The following is a 13,153-nucleotide window of genomic DNA, read 5'->3' on the forward strand; positions in this document are numbered from 1 at the left end:
TTTTTACGTGGGAGAACTTGCACAATTGGTGGCTGACTAAATACTTTTTTGCCCCACTGTATAATGTTTGATTTTATACATTCTACATGTTCCCCAATAATAATTGCCTCCTGGAAAACACTAATAAAAAACGTTGGTTCCTACTCTAGTACATGCGCATATTTTATTCCTTCTAAAAGACAGGTTGAGAATTTAGACATAGAATCACACAGCGTTTGACAGTGAGGCGTTTTTTTTATGTCTGCCAAAGGGTAGGTTGAAAACTGATTTAGGCCTAATTTCCCTTGCTATAGACTCTAACTCCGGAATCATGCAAATTTGAGGTTAGTCCCATTCCTCCATCGCGGTGCGAAAGTGGAAGACAGATGTACAGTAAGGGGAACAGAGTGCCAATGGTCTGTCTGTCCCACCGCTCCCATTTAACCTAACGTATCAGGCGTAAAAGAAACATCTGAGCGGCATTTCCGTTTTTAACTGTCGGGGGGAGTTATTTTCTGTACTGTTCAACCAATCCAGTAAATGTGGCGAAGGAGTTAAGACGGTGTATCGCCTCGTTAACTCAGAAATACCAGAGATACTTTTGAGGAGATGGGGAAACTCCATTGGAATCATATTAATGCCCACTGTGTGCGTTGCCCGTCAATGGGCCATGTGGTGCATTCTGGATACACTCCGACAAGGAGATCTCTCATTCAAGGAGTCAATGGCAGTCATTTGTGCACTAGCAGAAAAACCCAACATGAGCATGATTTACGTGAACAAGAAGCTTGCGATATTAAGTACTTTGAGGAAAATATGCAGGTTTCTCGACTCATATCCTGACCTTTAGGGATTGACCTCTAATCATCAACCAAAGGGATTGTTTGATGATTAGTTTAGCAACGGCGTGACTCAGCCTGACAATGTGAATGCGATTGGTCGACAAGCTGCTGGGTGGGGCATTCTACGTTTCCCCATTCTTTGGCCACTGAGATTCTTATCTCCTCTGAAGTATCTCTGGGAACACTGGTTAACATCCAAAAGCGGAAGTCATGTCACAGGCTCACTTCCATTTCCCCTATAGAGAATGATAGCGGCATCTAGTGGCCAAAAGGCTGTATTAACATTGGCAGCGCCATTAGAGGCTTCCGTCATTTTAATGTAGTACTTCCAACTTCATTTGGCGACCCTGTTGGAGTCATGTCCAACGGGTTCAACAGGAGGGATCAGACAATCTTGAAGAAGAAAATGTGCTATTTCGAAATGGAGATTGCCTCAATGGCACTGCCCATACTGTCACAGACGCTATAGTGGCACAGATACAAAGATGAGTACTCTATCTTACTCTATGATTTCCCCTGAAAACCAGATGCATCCGGTTAATACTGTCCCCACTGAAGGTGCTCCCAGTCCAGCCAGCCTTCCCTCTCCCTCCTCTTTCCCTCTGTTGCGCAGCACCGCGGGACTAGAGCACTATACTCACTATGGCATCCACCACAGCACGGACTCTCTTAGTGCTTTTCGCCACATTCTGTGCATCAAGTACTGGATCAACAGGTAAAATTACCCTTTTCATTTATATTTTCAGAGCAGATGCATGGTTTCAGTTTTTCACTAATGATGTAGCACTTTATTAATTGATTTATGTCTGGGGTATGTGGAGCTGGGCTAATAGCCTAATCGATAATCAATTAATTATTTACTCCATAAATATAATATATCCAGTTCCCAATCCGCAATTGTTTTTCTTTGTTTTTTTTTATATCACGTCAAGAAACCAATAGCTTCTAATTGAGCTGCTGCTTGGACATATATCATAATTACCACGTTGCATTGCAGGGAAAAGTGTTTGTGAGAGAGACTCATTTTAGCAAATCTTCTGGTTTGTGTGGCATTAACAAACTATGCAAAATATGAGGGAAAGTATATTATTTTGGGGACAAATGGTTTAAAAGAAAAATGCTTAACAGTTTGCAGATGGGGAATGAACATACCAGTCAAAGTGAGCAATAATAATGAATTTGGGCTGTGAAAGGAAGGTCTTTCATCGTTTCTGGTCTGGAAGGAAAATGTGATGTAGCCTTTTGAGCGCAGGAGTCATGGAATATGCCCTTACCTCATAGGCGCACACTGAAGTAGCTTTGCTCTACAATTAAAATCAGATGACGAATATTAGATCATAAGCCATATGATTAGTATCAATCACCAAACCAAAGAAATATGAAGAAAAAACTGCTTTGATTGATAATGGGACGTCACAGTGCCAAAAGGGTATTCTAATTGGCGCCAGTAGCAACTCCATGATGGCCCGGATTTAAACTCCAACCTCGCAGGGAGAAGGGGCAAGGAGGAAAAGGTTGACTTTCTCGTAAAGTTTCTGTCAATCTCGCTCCATATGCATCTAGGTGTCACTATAGCTTCCACGTATTAGCGGTTTGACTTTTATTGGGATGAATCTTGTCCCGGAGGCAGAGGTGAAGGATTTCCTCTCGAAAGTCAAAATTGGCTATAATTCCTTCAGAAAGTATTCATACTCCTTGACTTATTCCACATTTTGTTATGTTACAGCCTGAATTCAACATAGATTCAATATTTTTTTGAATCACAAACTATGCAAAATATTAGGGAAAGTAATATTATTTGGGGGACAAATGATGAAAAGAAAAATGCTTAACAGTTTGAAAACATGCTTTTTGAAATTGTGTCAAATTGATTGAGAATTTAAAAAAATAAATATCTCATTTATATAAGTATTCACAGTCAATACTTTGTAGAAGCACTTTTGGCATTGATTACAGCTGTGACGTTTTTGTTGTTGAATTTTAACCCCTTTTTCCCCAATTTCATGGTATCCAATTGTTAGTAGCTACTATCTTTTCTCATCGCTACAACTCCCGTAGGGGCTCAGGAGAGACGAAGGTTGAGGGTCATGCGTCCTCCGATACACAACCCAACCAAGCCACACTGCTTCTTAACACAGCGCGCATCCAACCCAGAATCCAGCCGCACCAATGTGTCGGAGGAAACACCACGCACCTGGCAACCTTGGTTAGCACGCACTGTGCCCGGCCCGCCACAGGTGTCACTGGTGCGTGATGAGCCAAACCCTCCCTAACCCGGATGACGCTAGGCCAATTGTGCGTTGCCCCACAGACCTCCCGGTCGCGACCGGTTACGACAGAGCCTGGGCGCTCAACAGCTGTGACTTTTTCTGAATTATACTCTAAGAGCTTTCCACACCATCAAAATGCTTCAAGCTCTGTCAAATTGGTTGTTGATCATTGCTGGACAACCATTTTCAGGTCTTGCCATATATTTTCAAATAGAGTTACAGTACCAGTCAAAAGTTTAACTCATCTTGTCACGACTTCCGCCGAAGTCGGCTCCTCTCCTTGTTCGGGCAGCATTCGGCGGTCGACGTCACCGGCTTTCTAGCCATCGCCACTCCATTTTTCATTTATCCATTTGTTTTGTCTTGTTCCCTGTACACCTGGTTTTCATTCCCCAATCACACTACATGTATTTATTCCTCTGTTCCCCCTCATGTCTTGTGTGAGATTGTTTTGTGTTACGTGTCTATTTTGATGCGCTATACTGGTATGCGTTTATTCCGTGTTTTTTTCACGAGGTATGTTTATTTGTTTGTACTTAATATTGTGACTGTTTGCGTATTTGCACTTTTGCCAATTGGCTGGAGGTTTCGACGCAGTGGCGTCCGTCTGTTGGTTTCTCCTGCCTAAATAAAGTGTGCGCCTATTCACAACTCTCTGCTCTCCTGCACCTAACTCCACTCCCAGTGCGCACACCATTGACACATCTACTCATTCAAGGGATCTTCTGAAATCTTTTTTTTAAATGTACATTGTATAATAATAGTGAAGACATCAAAACTATGAAATAACACATATGGAATCATGTAGTAATCCCCCAAAAATGTATATTTTATATTTGAGATTCTTCAAAGTAGCCAGCCATTGCCTTGATTTACACACTCTTGACATTCTCTCAACCATGCATGAAGTAGTCACCTGGAGTACATTTCAATTAACAGGTGTGCCTTGTTAAAAAGGAATATGTGGAATTTCTTTCCTTCTTAATGCGTATAAGCCAATCAGTTGTGTTGTGACAAGGTAGGGGTGGTATACAGAAGATAGCTCTGTTTGGTAAAAAGCAAATCCATATTATGTCAAGAACAGCTAAAACAAGCAAAGAGAAACGACAGTCCATCATTACTTTAAGACATGAAGGTCAGTCAATGCATAAAATTTGTGTCATCAAGTGCAGTCGCAAATACAATCAAGCGCTATGATGAAACTGGCTCTCATGAGGACCGCCACAGGAAAGGAAAACCCAGAGTTACCTCTGTTGCAAAGGATAAGTTCATTAGAGTTACCATCCTCAGAAATTGCAGTCCAAATAAATGCTTCATAGGGTTCAAGTAACAGAAACATCTCAACATCAACTGTTCAGAGGAGACTGCATGAATCAGGCCTTCATGATCAAATTTATGCAAAGAAACCACTACTAAAGGACACCAATAAAAAGAAGGGGACTTGCTTGGGCCAAGAAACATGAGCGATAGACATTAGACTGGTGGAAATATGTCCTTTAGTTTGATGAGTCCTAGTTTTAGATTTTTGGTTCCAACCTCCGTGTCTTTGTGAGACACAGAGAAGGTGAACGGATGCTCGCCACGCGTGTGGATCTCACGTTGAAGCATGGAGGAGGTGTGGGGGTGCTTTTCTATTGACACTGTCTGTGATTTATTTAGAATTCAAGGCACGCTTAACCAGCATGGCTACCACAGCATTCTGCAGCGATATGCCATCCCATCTGGTTTGCACTTAATGGGACCATCATTTGCTTTTCAACAGGACAATGACCCAATACACATCAAGGCTGTGTAAGGGCTATTTGTCCAAGAAGGAGAATAATGGAGTGCTGCATCAGATGACCTGTCCTCCACAATCATCTGACCTCAACTCATTTTATATGAGTTGTACTGCGGAGTGAAGGAAAAGCACATAACAAGTGCTCAGCATATATGGGAAATCCTTCAAGACTCTTTGAAAAGCATTCCAGGTGAAGCTGGTTGAGAGAATGCCAAGAGTTTGCAAAGCTGTCATCAAGAAATAGGGTGGCTACATTGAAGATTCTAAAATATGAAATATATTTTGATTTAACACTTTTTTGGTTATTTCACTGTTTGGATGTCTTCACTATTATTCTACAATGTAGAACATTTTTGAGAATAAAGAAAAACCCTTGAATGAGTAGGTGTGTCCAAACTTTTAACTGGTTCGGTAAGTCAAAACTGTAGCTCAGCCACTCAGGAACATTCACTGTCTTCAGTAACTTATTTGGGGAGAAGGGGCTTGTGGTAATGACTGGAGCGGACTCAATGCACCAAACAAAATGTTTCCAGGTGTTTGATGCCATTCCATTCACTCCATTCTGGCCATTATCATTAGCCGTTCTCCCCTCGGCAACCTTCTGTGAACTCCAGTGTAGATTTGGCCTTGTGTTTTAGGTTATTGTCCTGCTGAAAGGTGAATTAATCTCCCAATGACTGGTAGAAAGCAGACTGAACCAGGTTTTCCTCTAGGATTCTGCTTGTGCTTAGCTCCAATACGTTACATTTTTATCCTGAAACACTCCCCAGTCCTTAACGATTACAAGCATAGCCATAACATGATGCAGCCACCACTTTCCTTGATAGGATCAGGTTAGTAAGAGTCTAATGACTCAGTATTATGTTGTATTGGATTTGCACCAAACATAACACTTTGTATTCAGGACAAAAAGTGAATTGCTTTGCCATATATTTTGCAGTATGACTTGTTGCAAGCAGGATGCATGTTTTGGAATATTTCTTATCTATACAGGGTTTCTTTATTTCACTCTATCAATTAGGTTAGTGTTGTGGAGTAACTGCAATGTTGTTGATCCATACTCAGTTTTCTCCAGTCACAGCCATTAAACTCTGTAACTGTTTCAAAGTCACCATTGGCCTCATGATGAAATCCCTTTCCGGCAATTGAGTTATGAAGGACATTTGTATCTTTGTAGTGACTATTGTTATTTTTTTTACCCATCTACCTGCTTTGTGGTTGAATCTGTGTTTGAAATTCACTGCTCGGCTGAGGGAACCAACAATTTTCTGTATGTGTGGTGTACAGAGATGAGGTAGTCATTAAAAAATCAGGTTAGTAAGAGTCTAATGACTTGCCCGTGCATCAATCTAAGTAACATAATTTTAGAGATAGAGATATGACCACCGTCTCAGTCCAACGCATCTGCCAATGTCAGCCTTCCGCATCTGCGGTGGAAGGTCGGTGAGCTACAGTCGTGTTTGTCAGACCATGAGACATCCCAAAATGTGGTCTTCTCACGAAAACGCTTGTAGCGTGTCAATCACCTTCTGGAAAGACGAGACTCTCACGAACAGGATGGTATTTTCGGTTTTGCTCCACGACAAACTCCACGGGACTCGTCTGAACTGGGTACTGCTGATGACCTCTGTCGGTGGTGTCCGAATCGTTTGGGCTACACACTAATATGACCCCGCTATGGAAAGGGGAGATTCTCCGTTTTGCTCTACTGCCTCCATAAGTGTCACGGGACTCATCTGAAGACAACTGGTACCGGTTAAAAAAATGAATGGAAGTATGGAGGTAGTTTTGTCCCCCCCCCCAAAAAAAGGGGGCTAAATATGTGTCCAAAAAACAAAAATATCTGCTAGATATTATTTTTGGACTGTCTGTTTTGACATTTATGAACGTATGACAATATTTTTTCTATGGGCTATAGTAGTAACGGCCAAATTCAACATTTAATCCAATATTTTTTGATACCTACGAGGGTCCTAAAATTCAAAATCAGGTAGCTAAATTATCCACGGTATGACCACCTAAAAACAGTTCCATATGATTGTGACTTTTTAAGCAAAATTTTACTCTTTAACTTATTTAGGCTTGACATAACAAAGGGGTTGAATACTTATTGACTCAAGAAATTCCAGCTTTTTATTTTTAATTCATTTGCAAAGGTTGAGAGCCGTGCGTCCTCCGAAACACAACCCTGCTTAATCTGGAAGCACCAATGTGTTGGAGGAAACGCCGTACAACTGAGGAAGACGGCCATGCGCCCGGCCCGCCACAAGGAGTTGCTAGAGCGCGATGGGACATCCCGGCCGGCCAAACCCTCCCCTAACCCAGACGACACTGGGCCAATTGAGCGCAGCCTCATTGGTCTCCCGGTCGGCTGATACACAGCCTGGGATCGAACCTGGGTCTGTAGTGACACCTCAACCACTGCAATGGAGTGCCTTAGCCTGCTGCGCCACTCATGAGGCCCCTTATATTGTTATTTTCAACAACATTCTGATTTAATCTCTTCAGTTTCTGATGGAAAGTAAAGGGATTAGACAACACATGCATCCAATCAGGATTTATTTTTGGTTGTCTCGGGGGAGACAAGTCTAGCTACCTAATTCAGCCATTGGCTAGGGCCTCAGAAGCTAAATAGAAGGCATCTGCCATTCAACTGTATCAGGGTAGGGGTCAATTCCATTTACATTACAGTTAAATTCTAATTCTCTTCAAAGCTTTCCAATTAGGAAAATGTGGAATTGGAATTAGAATTTGGTTTACTTCATAAAATGACTTTAATTAAAATTAATTGAACCCGACCCTGATTATGGCAGAATTTTGGAGTGACAGTGGAATCAACCAATTCGATTTTGACTTGTAATGGGTGGGACAATTTTTACAAAAACGTATGGAAACTTCTGCCTTCTCGAAGGCCGGCAGGTTATTATGCAATAATGAGCAGTAGTTTTCCCACGGTCTAGGTAACTACGTTGTTGTAGGTTAGTTAAAAGCATGTAGCGGCTGCAGCAGGTGTTATCGAAGAGGATGTTGTTGCTAATTTGTTAGTTTTGCCCCTTTTCAAGATGAAACTTTCAACAAGAACTTAAGTTTCAAATGATCATTATAAAACAGGTTGTCTGGATGCTGATAGCATGGAGTTATAGCACCACAATCCCCACATTCCACAGGCAATGCTTGTTAACAGTTCCAGCAGATGTATCCACTGTCCCATAGCCCAGCTAGCGTCTAGACATGATTTCCCTATGCTACTAGGCTGTTGGGGTTTGTCTAATCCCTGCTGTCTGCCTCTACGACCTGTGCAACAATGTTGCATATATTTGTTTTAAATACACTTATGTTTGTGAAACATTGTTGCATTTAAACTTCATGTGAATGTGATGACGATGTTGGCGTAATAGTTGTACTTTCGACTGGGAAATGCTTAGCTTAATGGTGCTCAGCCTAGTGTTTTTGTCTCCTTATCATTGGAATCTACCTGCCTATTATGTCAGAGTGAATGTGCTGCTTATTCTTTAACTTCAGGCTATGAGTGACAGCTGTCTTTCTATCGGCCCTCTGTGGTATCGGCCCTCTGTGGCATTACGGACACTGTCCTTTCAGCATCACATGCCTGTTACACTCACATCCTTGGATGTGTCACTGCTGTCGCTTTTGGTGATAGTGTGAGAGTGAAGACGCTAGTCTGTGCAAGCAGTGTGGTTGTTGCTGCTATGTCTGTGTGAGTGACAGCATGAAGCGTGGCTTAGCCTCAGGTCTGTTAGATTCAGCTGGGCACATTAACTGATGCTATGTTATTTTTCTGTTTTGCGTTTGGTACAACTTGCTGGAAGATTTTTTTTACCCACTGAAGGCCTAGGTCCAATAGCCATGGTTCGTCACTGGGAACAGGTGTCTCTCAGTTTCCTCTGTTACCATAGGGATAGGAGAATAGGTCAACACATGCTTCTAACTAATTGGAATGATGAACATCGGGGTGGACAGATTCATGGAATATCCATCTCGAAAGACCTCTCTGAGCACATCCCCTAACCATCATTATTGTCAGTAGAAGCTCATTGGGCACACACAGGTTGAATCAACGCTGTTTCCACGTCGTTTCAATTAAATCACGTTGAATCAACGTAGAATAGTCGTTGAATTGACGTCTGTGCCCAGCGGGAGGGTTATTCAGAGTGACAGGGAAGTGTAAAATATGCTCAAACAATGACAACAACAAGACACTTTGAAGCCAAATGACTTGGCAGACTGACAAATGATCCAGCATTTTGATCTGTCAGATAGGAAGTTCTCCCTTGAGGGGCACAGGCAGGTTACCTTGTGTTTCACTGGGGTCTCATTATCACTATCCATTCCATTCCATGTTAGCAGGTGAAGTGTAAAATGGAGATAGCACAGGCAGACAGAGATTTCCGATCCACAGACAGTACAGATGTTTTAGAAGTGCCTAGAGCGCACGGTTTGTGAAATCAATTTGGAGCCACGCTCACACTTGCTGTGAGAGTACCTGTTGCTCACCAGAGGAAAAACAAGGCCCGAGTGAAAAAATTCAAAAGGCTGGAGTTTTGGAGAAGATTAGCCAGCTAATTAATCCCTGTTGAACCACACTGCTTGCATGTGATGCCACGTTACAATAGCCCTCTCTTCTCCCTTACCTTTTCTCCCCTAATCTCTTTTCTCTATCTCTCTCCATTTCTCATTAAATCTTTCTTAACCCTCTTTGTCTGACTTCTTTATTTCCAATTCCTGTTTTTGCTCACTTTCTCTACTCTCTCTCTCTCCCTCTCTCTCTTTCTCTACTCTCTCTCTCCCTCTCTCTCACTCTCTCTCTTTCTCTACTCTCTCTCTCTCCCTCTCTCTCTTTCTCTACTCTCTCTCTCTCCCTCTCTCTCACTCTCTCTCTTTCTCTACTCTCTCTCTCTCCCTCTCTCTCACTCTCTCTCTTTCTCTACCCTCTCTCTCTCCCTCTCTCTTTCTCTACTCTCTCTCTCCCTCTCTCTCACTCTCTCTCTTTCTCTACTCTCTCTCTCCCTCTCTCTCACTCTCTCTCTTTCTCTACTCTCTCTCTCTCCCTCTCTCTCTTTCTCTACTCTCTCTCGCTCCCTCTCTCTCACTCTCTCTCTTTCTCTACTCTCTCTCTCCCTCGCTCCCTCTCTCTCACTCTCTCTCTTTCTCTACTCTCTCTCTCTCCCTCTCTCTCTTTCTCTACTCTCTCTCTCCCTCTCTCTCACTCTCTCTTTCTCTACTCTCTCTCTCCCTCTCTCTCACTCTCTCTCTTTCTCTACTCTCTCTCTCCCTCTCTCTCTCTCTCTCTTTCTCTACTCTCTCTCTCTCCCTCTCTCTCACTCTCTCTCTCTTTCTCTACTCTCTCTCTCCCTCTCTCTCACTCTCCCTCTTTCTCTACTCTCTCTCTCTCTCTCTCTTTCTCTACTCTCTCTCTCTCTCTCTCTCCCTCTCTTTCTCTACTCTCTCTCTCCCTCTCTCTCTCTCTCTCTCTTTCTCTACTCTCTCTCTTCCTCTCTCTCACTCTCTCTCTTTCTCTACTCTCTCTCTCTCCCTCTCTCTCCCTCTCTCTCTCTTTCTCTACTCTCTCTCTCCTTCTCTCTCTCTCTCTCTCTTTCTCTCTCTCTCTCCCTCTCTCTTTCTCTACTCTCTCTCTCTCTCCCTCTCTCTCACTCTCTCTCTTTCTCTACTCTCTCTCTCTCCCTCTCTCTTTCTCTACTCTCTCTCTCTCCCTCTCTCTCACTCTCTCTCTTTCTCTACTCTCTCTCTTCCTCTCTCTCACTCTCTCTCTTTCTCTACTCTCTCTCTCTCTCTCTCTCTCTCTCTCTTTCTCTACTCTCTCTCTCTCCCTCTCTCTCACTCTCTCTCTTTCTCTACTCTCTCTCTCTCCCTCTCTCTTTCTCTACTCTCTCTCTCTCCCTCTCTCTCACTCTCTCTCTTTGTCTACTCTCTCTCTCTCCCTCTCTCTCTTTCTCTACTCTCTCTCTCCCTCTCTCTCACTCTCTCTCTCTTTCTCTACTCTCTCTCTCCCTCTCTCTCCCTCTCTCTCTCACTCTCTCTCTTTCTCTACTCTCTCTCTCCCTCTCTCTCTTTCTCTACTCTCTCTCTCCCTCTCTCTCACTCTCTCTCTTTCTCTACTCTCTCTCCCTCTCTCTCTTTCTCTACTCTCTCTCTCCCTCTCTCTCACTCTCTCTCTCTTTCTCTACTCTCTCTCTCCCTCTCTCGCTTTCTCTACTCTCTCTCTCCCTCTCTCTCACTCTCTCTCTTTCTCTACTATCTCTCTCTCCCTCTCTCTCGCTCTCTTTCTCTACTCTCTCTCTCCCTCTCTCCCGCTCTCTCACTCTCTCTCTTTCTCTATTCTCTCTCTCCCGCTCTCTCACTCTCTCTCTCTCTTTCTCTCAGACATGCATGCTCAGTGAGTGAGGTCATCCAATTAAACGTAGATGCTGTTTGTTGTGGTTTTGTCCTTTTCTTGTCCACTGCTCCCCCTTCCTCTTTTACTCCTCCCCACTTCTCCAGACTTCCACACAGTGCCGAGGGCTATTCATTTCTTACAATAAACACTTAGTAAAAGCACAAAAGCCTAAAATCCCCAAAAGCCTAGCCAAGTATGACACGACAGTAGCATTGTGATGAATAAAATAAGAGGAGTTCTGGGGAGGGACCAGGCTATTGGAACAGAGTCGACAGGAGGTCACTGGTTGAGTGACAGAGAGACAGAGAGGCGGAGAGACAGAGAGAGAATCAAGTTAGAGAAAGGGAGAAGGGGAAAAGAGGGAATCATGTCCTCACAAGCCACAGGAAGTTCTCCGTTCCGCCTCACCAAGAGGAATTCTACAGGAGCACTTCTACAGGATTGGCAGATCTCAGATTGAGCTTCGGGTTTCAACTGTAACACAGGGGAGAATCCGGGTAGAGAGAAACATCTATTGAGACAGACTGACAGACAGGGAGCGAAAGCATGTCGCTAATACTTTCCAGCGTGTCGACTGCAAGCGTGTTTGATCACCTGACGTGGGGCCGAGCCAGGCTCTCTCACCTGTCACTCAGGTGTCCATCAACCCTGCCGCTGATGGGTCTCACCTCGGGATGTCATCTCTGGGCGTGGTTTATGTTTGGTTAAACAGGTAGCACCTGGGCTAGTGAACATCTGTCACAGAGAGACTAGAGAGAGAGTGTGTGTGTTGGACATAATGGGTTTGTGTAGAGCGAAAGTGTGAACTCCTAATTCACAGGATTAGCAGTAGGTAGCATTGCAGTGTAGTTGACTCATACCCTGCACTGGTTACAGAGAACCATGATGTCATGATGGTTTGGGGTTGGTGTATTGATCATGTGAAGGGATGAGTATATCGGGCCATGGTTTCACTGGTTTGCTGAATTTGTGGAGAGTTGTATGTGGCAGGCGCGAAAATCTGATATCAACTTTGGAGGGGACAATTACATGAAATTTTCTCAAGAGCAATTTCTGAGGGGCAACACTAAAAGTAGTGCTGTAACACAGCCTACGTTGTAACATGTTAAATGTTTATTGAGGAACCATAATTACTACTACTGGATAATTGATAGGTACAGTAGTTAACTGAAGGGTTGTCCCAACTTGTTCAAATGTTTAAATCATTATAATACCACTAATAATAATAGTTATAGCACTGTTCCTTATCAGTCCAGTATGTACCTGGTTAAATAAAGGTGAAATAAAAAATGTAAAAGTTCCCTGGTGACAATTTAGCTTTTGCAACGAGACCATTAAATATATTTTAGACAATGGTAGAAGAGGGTGTAGTTCTGTTCAGTTTATCGCTAACCGTATCACAGGGACTTTGAAGCACTACAGCTGCATGCTGATCTTGGAATAAACTGACGATAGCAAAGATCCCATCTTTGACGACGCCACATAAATGGTACTAGCTAGCTTGATAGTCAATGTTTGCTTTAGTTTGCACACTAGCTCTGCAAATTAGTGTGTGAACCCTGCCAACATTTTTTTTTAAACATTGATATGGCACGATTGACTGGATTAACCTCACGTCAGTTACGTGCATTGAGTGCCTTTCGGACAGTAGATACGAACCCTCTATTATCTTGCCAGCTAAAGAACTGTCAGTGGATCAAACCATTGTGAGGCAAAGGGCGGGGGGGTCGCAATCTTTTGAAACTTAAAACTTGTTGGGGATAGGGGGCAGTATTTTCACTTTGAATGCTTGCCCATAGTGAACTGCATCCTACTCTGTCCTAGATTGCTAATATATGCATATTATTATTACTATTGGATAGACAAC

At 43.1% G+C, this 13,153-nt stretch overlaps 1 protein-coding gene across 1 annotated transcript in view; it reads left to right on the forward strand.

The window, feature by feature from the left end:
- The first annotated feature begins 1,409 nt into the window (after positions 1 to 1,409).
- The window catches only part of LOC135505731 (fibronectin type III domain-containing protein 1-like), a 91,195-nt gene continuing 79,451 nt past the window's right edge, over positions 1,410 to 13,153 (forward strand). The window contains exon 1 of the mRNA XM_064924806.1: positions 1,410 to 1,536. Within this exon, the coding sequence (XP_064780878.1) occupies positions 1,464 to 1,536 (73 nt within the window). The 5' untranslated portion in view covers positions 1,410 to 1,463. The remainder of the gene's footprint in view (positions 1,537 to 13,153) is intronic.

This window comes from Oncorhynchus masou, chromosome 19 (genome assembly GCF_036934945.1).
Source record: "Oncorhynchus masou masou isolate Uvic2021 chromosome 19, UVic_Omas_1.1, whole genome shotgun sequence".
Classification (NCBI taxonomy): domain Eukaryota; kingdom Metazoa; phylum Chordata; class Actinopteri; order Salmoniformes; family Salmonidae; genus Oncorhynchus; species Oncorhynchus masou.